Genomic DNA, 13,412 nt, shown 5'->3' with positions numbered 1-13,412 from the left:
CTAGCCTGAATGTAGGACCGGCAGATATTCTTAATGTGTGACTCCAAATATTGGCAAGATATCTTCAATAGTTGTTCAGTTGATTAGAAATTAATATTCAAAACATCTCCTCGTTGACTTACATTGTGCGGCGAAACAGCTCACAAAGTCTTTTAGCACATAAATGACTGCCAACAAAGCTGTTTCTGCCATTGTATGACATCACAATGGAATTTGGAATTTGTTTTAATTTTGTATTTGTTTTTAAATGTTCCTTATTTTAGTATTTGAAGATCTAGATCTCTGGATCTGTGCATCCAGTCTGGGTCTTATTCCTAATTCAAATAGTAAAATCAAGTAAAAGAGATAGGGCCCCATGGCTGTAACCCATTCTACATATGTTACAAACTGCTATAATAGCTGATGGTCTGTTTGGCAATACTTTAATAGGTGTAAAACCATGCCACCAAAAATAACTCCCAAGCCTGGCGTGAACCCTGGACAAAAGAAGCAAGAAGGGAAGAAGAAAGACGAAAAGAAGAAAGAACCTCCACAAAAACAAACTCCCAAGCCTGGCGTGAACCCTGGACAAAAGAAGCAAGAAGGAAAGAAGCAAGAAGGGAAGAAGCAAGAAGGGAAGAAGCAAGAAGGGAAGAAGCAAGAAGGGAAGAAGAAAGAAGGAGAGAAGAAAGAACCTCCACAAAAACAAACTCCCAAGCCTGGCGTGAACCCTGGACAAAAGAAGCAAGAAGGAAAGAAGCAAGAAGGGAAGAAGCAAGAAGGGAAGAAGCAAGACGAGAAGAAGCAAGAAGGGAAGAAGAAAGAAGGAAAGAAAAAAGAAGGTAAGTTCTCGGGTGGATACCCAGTGGAGCTGTCAAACTTCCTCTATAATTCCATTTATAGAGGAACATTAGCTGTTGAAACGGTCCCCTTAAGCCTGCCTCTATGCGTGCGTGCATGCCCATGCGTTTGACCTGCAGGGCCAACGTGGCTAGTTACTTGCATTTTCCTCTCTACTTTTTCTTCACTGACATTTATCAAAAACAAATACAGATCACAGCTATTACTTAAAGGGCTATTCCACTTTCTAAAAATGTTTGGGTCATTTCATCATCTACTCAGGCTTTTGGGAGCACCCCGGACAGTTTTTAAGTTGCTTGATTCAGTATTTAGATATTTGATATTCATTTAATCAGAAACCTTTTTTTTTTTTTATAAATGAAAAAAGTAATCGAAAAAACACGGCCCCCTCATGTATTAGGAGGGCAGGATGAGTCACCAGAACCAAGGACGGGTGTTTTTGATGAATCTAACATGTTAAAAATGTAGTTTTAAGTTTGGGTTTGTTTAGGAAGGGGGCGTGTCTGATAAAATGAATATCGAATATCTAAATACTGAATCAAGCAACTTAAAAACCGTCTGGGGGGCTCAGAAAAGCTAGCCTGATTATCAGCCTGAAGCTGCGTGGAGCTTCAGTCTGACATTGGCTGCAGTGTCCGCGATTACCAGGGGGAGGGGATTCAAATTTCCCTAAACCAATTACAAGAGATCCACGGATCCGCCTACATCTGACGTCATCGCACAGCTTGTTTTAGCAGATATTCGCTGATTGGCTTGTCGTTAGACCACTCCCACCTCCGACTCTGATTTGACAGGTTTTTCTTCGACCGTGAAAAGCCATAGGCTCACATTATGACACCAGACCAAGAGGAGCAGTCCACTCAAAGAGTGGGCGGGTCTATGGTCTGGAACCAGGCTACAGAAAAGCCTGAATAGACGATAAAATGACCCACATTTTTTTTTAAGTGAAATATCCCTGTAAGGATGATCTCTAAGTCAACCTCCAAGACGAAAACACCTGTTGTGCGTTTGTTCGGTTTGTGTATGTTAGAACTGGTGGAGGTCACAAGACTTGGACAATATTCTTTAGGGGTCGAAAGGTTGAGAAGCACTGCGTTACAGCTGTTTAATTGTATCAATTCCTTCTCTCTCTCTTTGTTTTGTCGCCATCTCTATGTCCTGGTTTTAGCACCCGGAGAGGAACAGCTGGATGAACTTGGTGCAGAGCTGGTTGGAGGGCTGGTTGGAGGGCTGGTTGGTGGGCTGGTTGGTGGGCTGGTTGGTGGGCTGAAGCAAGGTAAAACTCCCCAGCCTGACGTGAACCCTGTGTGTGTGTGTGTGTGTGTGTGTGTGTGTGTGTGTGTGTGTGTGTGTGTGTGTGTGTGTGTGTGTGTGTGTGTGTGTGTGTGTGTGTGTGTGTGTGTGTGTGTGTGTGTGTGCGTGTGTGTGTGTGTGCGTGTGAACGATTGTCCCTGGAGAACTGTCATATCACGTATTTTACAAAGTTAGGCAGGATGTAAACGACCAAGTGCAGTATATTAGGTGATTGTATTGCAACAGGCCCTGTTGCACTGGTTCAGCATCTGTTAGGTTCAGTCCCTAACCTGCGTGACTGTGAACTAATATTCACTCCGAGTTGCTGTAAAGAGGCGGACCTGCAGGGCCAACTAGCTACTTGCATTTTCCTCTGTACTTTTACTTCACTGACATTTATCAAAAACAAATACAGATCACAGCTATTAGTTAAAGGGACATTTCACTTTCTAAAAATGTTTTGTCATTTTATCGTCTACTCAGGCTTTTGGGAGCACCCCGGACAGTTTTTAAGTTGCTTGATTCAGTATTTAGATATTTGATATTAATTTTTATCAGAAACGACCCCTTCCTATACAAACAAAAAAAATCTATTAAATAAATGAAAAAATTAATCGGAAAAACACGGCCCCTCACGTATTAGGAGGGCAGGATGAGTCACCAGAACCAAGGACGGGTGTTTTTGATGAATCCAATGTTAAAAATGGAGTTTGAAGTTATAATGGGTTTGTTTAGGAAGGGGGCGTGTCTGATAAAATGAATATCAAATATCCAAATACTGAATCAAGCAACTTTAAAACCATCTGGGGGGGCTCAGAAAAGCCTGAGTAGACGATAAAAATGACCCAATTCTTTTTTTAAAGTGAAATATCCCTTTAAGGATGATCTCTAAGTCCACCTCCAAGATGAAAACACCTGTTGCGCGTTTGTTCGGTTTGTGTATGTTAGAACTGGTGGAGGTCACAAGACTTGGACAATATTCTTTAGGGGTCGAAAGGTTAAGAAGCACTGCGTTACAGCTGTTTAATTGTATCAATTCCTTCTCTCTTCTCTTTTGTCGTCATCTCCATGTCCTGGTTTTAGCACCCGGAGGGCTGGTTGGAGGGCTGGTTGGAGGGCTGATTGAAAAGAAGCAAGGTAAAACTCCCCAGCCTGACGTGAACCCTGAACGAAAGAAGCAAGAAGGCAAGAAGAAAGAAGGATAGAAGAAAGTTATTTCCTTCTTTCTTGGGTGGATACCCAGTAGAGCTGTTAAACTTCCTCTATAATCCCATTCATAGAGGAACATTAGCTGTTGAAATGGTCCCCTTAAAGGGTTAGTTCAGATTTTTTGAGTATTTTCTGTAGGAAATACTTACCATTAATGTAGTGGTTGCAAAGGTATTAATTGATTGCCTGAGTCCCGTGGTCAGAGTTATGGTCCGTTTCTGATAAATATGAAGTAGTTCCGGTAGATTAGTAGATTTGGTGGGGGCTACTCATTAAAAATAAATTAATTAAAAAAACTAGCGTCATTTGTATTGTTGACCTATTTCTACCATATAGAGCAGGTTTCGTTCAATTTTGACCCCTCTGTCACATGGTACTAATGTTTGTGTCCAGAATCACTGCGCCGCGGCAGCCATACTCACGCACAAAATATATGACACAAAAAACAAAACACTCTGACCACAGGACTCGGGCAATCAATTAATACCTTTGCAACCACTGTATTAATGCTAAGTATTTCCTACAGAAAATACTCAAAAAATCTGAACTAACCTTTTAAGCCTGCCCCTATGTGTGCACGCTCTCACACACACGCACACGCACACGCACGCACACACACGCACACACACACACAGACACACACACACACACACACACACACAGTTCACACTGTTGCCCAGGCCACATGTAGCAGCTCTGCCTTATTCACAGTGCTGCTCTCAGCTTTCCTCACTCACAATGTTTGTGGGTGTTAACTTGCCAAATACAGTGACAATGTATAGCCAATGTCCTGGACAAAAGTCAAATGATTACACTTCCTCTTTACATTTTCACCTACTGCAATTTGGCTTAATTTGTGTTCAGAACAACCAGAAAACAGCACAAGTGATGTTTGGCAATACATACCGTTACTGTTCCTTCTATAAATTAAGGACATTGCTGCACCGATCGGTGTGAAGGTTTGCATCCCCACTCTCAATAAGCAGGAAAAATCTGCTCATGGTGGTGCTATAACAGGCCGCTTTACACTTTGAACGTAGGTCATACAATAAAAAATGGTTTCCTTGGATTCCTTGGATCATAATCCAACTCCCCATATAGGCCGTGCACATTTCTACGTAACTAGACTTTCTGTCATTTTGCGGTTTCTTCGAAACACACTTTTTGCTACTACTAGCCTACTCCTACCGATTTTGTCCAAAATTCACACAAATCGGTACACTATATCTCTGGAGTCATCTGATGAATAAGTATCCTTCAGTTTTCATATTCCATTCTGATACAATTGGTTTCCAAAGTTTGCTGGAGGGGCCCCTTTAAAAATGAAAAGAAAAAAAGGCAAAAAACTAATTATTGTTTTTTACCCCCTGGTATCTAATATTTCTATTTTGGTTTGTTCTATTCTACTTTGCAAACAGTACAGGCCCATACAGTAACCAGCAGACAATATATAAAACTAATTGTACACAATTACCTATGTTGGCCTGCCAAAATGATCGTTGTTTCTATCTCAACCCAGGGGGATACCCCCCAGCCGCAGTGCGCATGTGTGTGTGTGTGTGTGTGTGTGTGTGTGTGTGTGTGTGTGTGTGTGTGTGTGTGTGTGTGTGTGTGTGTGTGTGTGTGTGTGTGTGTGTGTGTGTGTGTGTGTGTGTGTGAATGATTGTCCCTGGAGAACTGTCATATATCACGTATTTTACAAAGTTAGGCAGGATGTAAACGACCAAGTGCAGTATATTAGGTGATTGTATTGCAACAGGCCCTGTTGCACTGGTTCAGCATCTGTTAGGTTCAGTCCATAACCTGCGTGACTGTGAGCTAATATTCACTCCGAGTTGCTGTAAAGAGGCGGACCTGCAGGGCCAACTAGCTACTTACTTGCATTTTCCTTTCTACTTTTTCTTCACTGACATTTATCAAAAACAAATACAGATCACAGCTATTAGTTAAAGGGCTATTTCACTTTCAAAAAAAATTTGGGTCATTTTATCGTCTACTCAGGCTTTTGGGAGCACCCAGGACAGTTTTTACGCTTTGATTCAGTATTTAGATATTTGATATTCATTTATCAGAAATGCCCCCTTCTTATACAAAACAAAAACATTAAAGAGTAATCGAAAAAACACGTATTGGGAGGGCAGGATGAGTCACCAGAACCAAGGACGGGTGTTTTTGATGAATATAACATTTAAAAAATTTAGTTTGAAGTTATAATGGGTTTGTTTAGGAAGGGGGCATGTCATTTAAAATTAATATCAAATATCTATATACTGAATCAAGCAACTTTAAAACCGTCTGGGGGGCTCAGAAGCCTGAGTAGACGATAAAATGAGCCGATTCTTTTTTTAAAAGTGAAATATCCCTTTAAGGATGATTTCTGAGTCCACCTCCAATAGTCCATGAGCCAGAGCCCCAAAATTGAGCAATGATTATCGAAAGAGTGGGCAAAACCAAACCTATATTAAATTGTTCATAGGGTCAATACGAGTAAATAGATATATGATAACCTTTCCACAGGAGCAGCTTTTTCATAGTTATCACACATTTTGTTATTTTCCCCATACGTACATGACAGGTGAAAAAATTACAAAATTTAAAAAAGAGTTATCATAATGAAACTTCCTGAGTTGATTACTTGCATGAAGACAATGATTTATCGTATTACAAGTTTTCTGAAATTGTATATTTAAATATGCAAATTAGGCATTTAGTCCATGAGCCAGAGCACCAAAATTGAGCCAGATATTGAATATTCCCTCGTTAAAAACCTTTGACTCCAACATCTTAATAAAATTAAATATGAATGTTCACTCTGGCGTTGTCCAATGTTCCAATGTTGATTCTGGAAAGTTCGGGCATATTTTCCTAATGCCTAATTTGCATATTTAAATATACAATTTCAGCAAACTTGTAATACGATAAATCATTGTCTTCATGTAAGTAATCAACTGGGGAAGTTTCATTATGATAACTCTTTTTTAAATTTTGATTTTTTTTCACCTGTCATGTACGTATGGGGAAAATAACAAAATGTGTGATAACCATGAAAAAGCTGCTCCTGTGGAAAGGTTATCATATATTTATTTACTCGTATTGACCCTATGAACAATTTAATATAGGTATGGTTTTGCCCACTCTTTCGATAATGAAATCTTGTCTGGCTCATGGACTACAAGAAGAAAACACCTCTTGCGCGTTTGTTCAGTTCGTGTATGTTAGAACTGGTGGAGGTCACAAGACTTGGACAATATTCTTTAGGGGTCGAAAGGTTGAGAAGCACTGCGTTACAGCTGTTTAATTGTATCAATTCCTTCTCTCTCTCTTTGTTTTGTCGCCATCTCCATGTCCTGGTTTTAGTACCCGGAGAAGACAAGAAGAAAGAAGTTAAGAAGAAAGACGGTAGGTTCTCGGGTGGTTACCCAGTAGAGCTGTAAAACTTCCTCTATAATTCCATTCATAGAGGAACATTAGCTGTTGAAACGGTCCCCTTAAGCCTGCCCCTATGTGCGCATGCGCTTGCGTTCACACACGCATGCACACGTGTGTGTGTGTGTGTGTGTGTGTGTGTGTGTGTGTGTGTGTGTGTGTGTGTGTGTATGTGTATGTGTGTGTGTGTGTGTGTGTGTGTGTGTGTGTGTGTGTGTGTGTGTGGGTGGGTGTGGGTGTGGGTGTGGGTGTGGGTGTGTGTGTGTGTGTGTGTGTGTGTGTGTGTGTGTGTGTGTGTGTGTGTGCGTGCGTGCGTGCGCCTGTGCGTGTGTGTGTGCACACGCGTGTGTGTGTGAACGATTGTCCCTGCATGGAGAACTGTCATATCACGTATTTTACAAAGTTAGGCAGGATGTAAACGACCAAGTGCAGTATATTAGGTGATTGTATTGCAACAGGCCCTGTTGCACTGGTTCAGCATCTGTTAGGTTCAGTCCCTAACCTGCGTGACTGTGAGCTAATAGTCACTCCGAGTTGCTGTAAATAGGCGGACCTGCAGGGCCAACTTGCTACGCTACTTACTTGCAATTTCCTCTCTACTTTGTCTTCACTGACATTTATCAAAAACAAATACAGATAACAGCTATTAGTTAAAGGGATATTTCACTTTCAAAACAATTTTTAGTCATTTTATCGTCTACTCAGGCTTTTGGGAGCACCCCGGACAGTTTTTACGTTGCTTTGATTCAGTGTTTAGATATTTGATATTCATTTTATCAGAAATGCCCCCTTCTTATACAAAATTTAAAAAAATAAAGAGCAATCGAAAAAACATGGCCCCCTCACGTATTAGGAGGGCAGGTTGAGTCACCAGAACCAAGGACGGGTGTTTTTTATGGAGCCCCTAAAGTGCCATAGTGCGGATTATTTTTTTATGTCGTGCTAACGTCATATATGTCGTTCTAACGTCTTATTAACTTGAGCGCTCGAGATCCTAAAACGTTCCCACATCATAATTAAAGTGAGAGAACGAGATCCTTATGTTGTTCAAACATCTTAATAAGTCGTGCGATCGAGATCCTTATGTCGTTCAAACGTCTTAATAAGACGTGCGCTCGAGATCCTTATGTCGTTCAAACGTCTTAATAAATCCAGAAAAGTGTGACTGTTAATTCCTTATGTCAATACATTGTGTTTTTATCACCGGTCCCAGTATTATTATTATTGTTAATAGACAGGTTACTTTGCAACGTATAATGTTAGAGCAACTTAAGTGCTTGCAGAACGTAATAATATAAGCACACTTATTATTATTATTAATATTATTATTACCCTTATTATTATTATTATTATTATTATTATTATTATTATTACCCTTATTATTATTATTACACCTATTATATACCTTAGCCTACTATTGCAGTAATAGACCTTATTATTATTACTGGAGTATTTCCATTTTTCTATACTTTTACTTACTCCACTACATCTCAGAGGCAAATATTGTACTTTTAATCTGCGACAATTATTTGAAAACGTTACTTATGATTTAGATATAGATTGATACTATTACATCCTCAACCACTTCAGCCCTATTTAGACGTTGGCTATTTGAAACTAGCCGATCTACAAGAACACAACGCCCAATGTGACTCAGACCTTGTAGATCTGCTATTTTCAAATGATTTTTATACATTTTATACATTATGATAACGGTAACATGGCAGTGGTTCGACCTCCCGTTAGTCCCGTTAGTCTGTGAGCCTATACCCCATAGCTTCTGACTCACCGAACCCCACATGAGAGTGTCCGTGCATTATTTCGGGGAGATATCAGAACCATTCCCACCAGCAGCTTTTTCACAGCACATTTGTCACACACAGAAAGCGGCCCAATAGACAGTGCTTGGGTGAGCTTTATTTCAACACACCCTAGGCCATAGCACCCCCAATTAATATACAGTAGGCTACATGTAGGCTACAGTATGGTGTGTATTGTATGTAATGTTAGCCTACAGCTTGCACTTGAAATCCATTAATGTATCTGTGCGTCAATACGTGCGCTGGAAACCGATCGCCGGTCACGATATGACAGTCATGTTTTAGGGCTATAAACTCACTCATGATCGGTTTTGCTGTTCTCAAATAGATTACCCACAATAAATAAAATACTGGAGCACAGCTTGGGTACTTTGAAATTGCAGGGGTGATGTTTCAACCAGTGTTTTAATCAAACTACTAAGATAATAACGCCAGTCCATCAACATAATTAAAAGAATGGCCGGGTTTCCCAAACGAATTTCAGCTCGTGCGTAGCTTAGAAGCTGCGTAAGAGCCTCCACGCAGCTGCGCAGTAGCAACCCCGCTACGCACTATCCTCATTAGTAGCAGCTGTTTGTGCCCTACGTGCTATCTAAACTGGCTTCGGGAGACACCATCGTCGTAAATTCTCAAGTGCACAGCGTTATGTGTGTGCTAAACTAAATTCGGGAAACAGCATGCACGTAAAGACCTCCTGGACAAAGCCTACGTAAAGCCTACGTAAACTACGTAGTGCTGTCCTACGCTACACAGCAGTTTAAACACCCTTTGAGAATATATACAGTGAAATGGATCATAAAAATACCACACACACACCTATATATATATATATATATATATATATATATATATATAATTACGGTCGGGCCGGCGCGTAACGTGCGAGCCTATCCAAAAAAATAGACATACAAGCTATCAACACACTGCGACATGCCGTGTTGATAGCTTGCAGATCTGTTCTTTTGGGTAGGGCGAGCGGCTGTTAGGAGGAACTGCTGCGCTGGTTCTATGTGTAGCCCCCACAGTCAAATTAGCCAGAAGTGGCGTGCAAATGACCTGGCTATCGGTCTCAGGCTTAATGTCATGACTGGTAACACGTCGGACTGGCGAGTGGGAATTTCGGGTTCAATCCCAGCTCACTGCTTCCACTACCTATGCATGAACCCGGCGTTTATAAATTGTAGCCTACTTTCACACGGATAATCCGATCATCTGATAAAAATACTGTCGTGATAGAGCCAACTATCAGATGTGGTTTGAATAATACATTTATGTATTAAATTACAGCGGTGAGGTGACATCTGCCAGGTAAATAAAACACTAAAGTGTCCCCATTGTGCAAGTCAATTAAATATACTTAAAATACCAAAAGTAAAAGTATGCAGTATGTCCCATTTACCTTGTCTACTATGTATACAAATATTTTGCAAATAGCAGATCTACAAGCTTGTGAGGCGTTGTAGATCTGCTATTTTCAAAAGATGTTTTAACCATTCATAAACATGGCGAGCGCAACAGCTGTCACTTTGTGAGAGAAACTGGGGACTTTCATCATAACGTTTAACTCTAAAACTTCGAAATGAAAGAAACTTGTTTAGCTCAGCATCATTTATATACCTTTAGTTAACTTGGCAATGGCATATGCTTAATATTTTTATCAGATGATCGGATCAGAGATCATCCGTGAGAGTACAATACAATTTGTAAACTTCGGGTTCATGCATAGAGGACGAAGCAGCGCAGCCGCTCACGCTACCCAATAGAACAGATCTATAAGCTATCGACAGGGCATGTCGCAGTGCGTTGACAGCTTGTATGTACTGTATATATATATATATATGTATATATATATATATATGTATATATATATATATATATATATATATATATATATATATATATATATATATATATATGTATATGTATATATGTATGTATATATATGTATATGTATATATGTTTCAGGGCTATAAACTCATACATGATCGGTAGCCCTGAAACATGACTGTCATATCATGACCGGCGATCCGTTTCCACTCAGCGCGCGTAATGACGCACAGATACATTAGTGGATTTCAAGTGCAAGCTGTAGGCTAACATTACATACAATACACACCATACTGTAGCCTACATGTAGCCTACTGTATATTAATTGGGGGTGCTATGGCCTAGGATGTGTTGAAATAAAGCTCACCCAAGCACTGTCTATTGGGCTGCTTTCTGCGTGTGACAAATGCGCTGTGAAAAAGCTGCTGGTGGGAATGGTTCTGATATCTTCCCGAAATAATGCACGGACACTCTCATGTGGGGTTCGGTGAGTCAGAAGCTATGGGGTATAGGCTCACAGACTAACGGGACTAACGGGAGGTCGAACCACTGCCATGTTACCGTTATCATAATAAAATGTATAAAAATCATTTGAAAATAGCAGATACAAGGTCTGAGTTACATTGAACGTTGTGTTCTTGTAGATCGGCTATTTTCAAATAGCCAACGTTTAAATAGGGCTGAAGTGGTTGGGGATGTTATAATATCAATCTAAATCTACATCATAATTAACGTTTTCAAATAATTGTCGCAGATTAAAAGTACAATATTTGCCTCTGAGATGTAGTGGAGTAAGTAAAAGTATAGAAAAATGGAAATACTCCAGTAATAATAATAAGGTCTATTATTGCAATAGTAGGCTAAGGTATATAATAATAATAATAATAATAATAATAATAATAATAATAATAATAATAATAATAATAATAATAATAATAATAATAATAATAATAATAATAATAATAAGTGTGCTTATATTATAAAGTTTTGCAAGCACTTAAGTTGCTCTAACATATACGTTGCAAAGTAGCCTGTCTATTAACAATAATAACAATAATACTGGCACCGGTGATAAAAACACAATGAATTGACACAAGGAATTAATAGTCACACTTTTGTGGATTACAGTAAAATTGTAATGACAAATTCCAAGATGAACTCTGCGGCCAAGCCGTCTGACATTCCCCGAAGGTTGGTTTCCAAGCTCTAACCTTGGATTGCCTTTCAATAAAACCATATTTGATGGACATATGTATCACCTACCTGTTACTTATTTGAGATAATTTTATATTATTGTAATCAGTTCATTATTTCCTGTGTAATCCATGAATAAAACTGAAGTGTGTCATTTGGAGCGAATGCCATCGCGCAACACAAATTGTCTTTTTTGAATAGACTATCATCTTATATAAACACAATTGACACAAGGAATTGACACTTTCACATCTGCTGATAATAGGAACATTATAATCACACACATTCCTGGAGAATTGGAAGATAGAATGTTGTGTGCCAGGCTGTGGGTGTGTTTAGTTATGCGCAACAACGCATTGGTTTGTATTGTATTGGACCAACCAGTGCACAACGAATAATGATAATATTATTACATTAATAATAATCCTTGAATAGCATCAATTTCTCCACCATAATAAAGAATAGGATGAATGCACAGGCTATTGTATTGCATAATCCAAGTAAGTCCACCGTGCGTAAAGGTGAGTCTAGGCTCTCATAAGGATCTCATTGTGGGAACGCTTTATTAAGACGTTTGAACGACATAAGGATTTCGAGCGCACGTCTTATTAAGATGTTTGAACGACATAAGGATCTCGAGCGCACGTCTTATTAAGACGTTTGAAAGACATAAGGATCTCAATCGCACGTCTTATTAAGACGTTTGAACGACATAAGGATCTCGTTCTCTCACTTTAATTATGATGTGGGAATGTCTTAGGATCTCGTAGGCGTAGGCGTGTCTGTTAAAATGAATATCAAATATCTAAATACTGAATCAAGCAACTTAAAAACCGTCTGGGAGGCTCAGAAAAGCCTGAGTAGACGATAAAATGACCCAATTCTTGTTTTTAAAGTGAAATATCCCTTTAAGGATGATCTCTGAGTCCACCTCCAAGACGAAAACACCTGTTGCGCGTTTGTTCAGTTTGTGTATGTTAGAACTGGTGGAGGTCAAAAAACTTGGACAATATTCTTTAGGGGTCGAAAGGTTGAGAAGCACTGTGTTACAGCTGTTTAATTGTATCAATTCCTTCTCTCTGTCTTTGTTTTGTCCTGGTTTTAACACCCGGAGAAGACAAGAAGAAAGAAGTTGAGAAGAATGACGGTAAGTTCTCGGGTGGTTACCCAGTAGAGCTGTCAAACATCCTCTATAATTCCATTCATAGAGGAACATTATCTGTTGAAACGGTCCCCTTAAGCCTGCCCCTATGTGCGCATGCGCTTGCGTTCACGCATGCATGCACACGTGTGTGTATGTGTGTGTGTGTGTGTGTGTGTGTGTGTGTGTGTGTGTGTGTGTGTGTGTGTGTGTGTGTGTGTCTGTGTGTGTGTGTGTGTGTGTGTGAGTGCGCATTTGTATGTGCGCCTTTGCGTGTGCGTGTGTGTATGTGTACGACTCGATTGCACGTCTTATTAAGACGTTTGAACGACATAAGGATCTCGTTCTCTCACTTTAATTATGATGTGGGAACTCTTAGGATCTCTAGCGCTCAAGTTAATAAGACGTTAGAACGACATATATGACGTTAGAACGACATAAAGAAAATCTGCACTATGGCACTTTAGAGGCTCCGTAGTTTTTGATGAATATAACATTTAAAAAATTGAGTTTGAAGTTATTTGAGTTGAGTTGTTAAGTTGTTTGTTTATGAAGGGGGCGTGTCTGTTAAAATGAATATCAAATATCTAAATACTGAATCAAGCAACTTAAAAACCGTCTGGGAGGCTCAGAAAAGCCTGAGTAGACGATAAAATGACCCA

The 13,412-nt window shown here is 39.6% G+C and overlaps 1 protein-coding gene across 1 annotated transcript in view; it reads left to right on the top strand.

The window, feature by feature from the left end:
- Positions 1–439: 439 nt before the first annotated feature.
- Positions 440–13,412, top strand: part of LOC308100664 (uncharacterized protein) — a gene marked incomplete at its 5' end in the record, with an annotated part of 31,749 nt that continues 18,776 nt past the window's right edge. The window contains 4 exons of the mRNA XM_080449730.1: positions 440–821; positions 2,009–2,116; positions 3,217–3,318; positions 12,727–12,756. Coding sequence (XP_080305856.1) covers positions 440–821; positions 2,009–2,116; positions 3,217–3,318; positions 12,727–12,756 — 622 coding nt within the window. The remainder of the gene's footprint in view (positions 822–2,008; positions 2,117–3,216; positions 3,319–12,726; positions 12,757–13,412) is intronic.

The sequence above is a fragment of the Gymnoscopelus braueri genome, assembly GCF_963280865.1.
Source record: "Gymnoscopelus braueri genome assembly, chromosome: 14".
NCBI classification, from domain to species: Eukaryota; Metazoa; Chordata; class Actinopteri; order Myctophiformes; family Myctophidae; genus Gymnoscopelus; species Gymnoscopelus braueri.
This window is presented reverse-complemented; position numbering and strand designations above follow the sequence as displayed.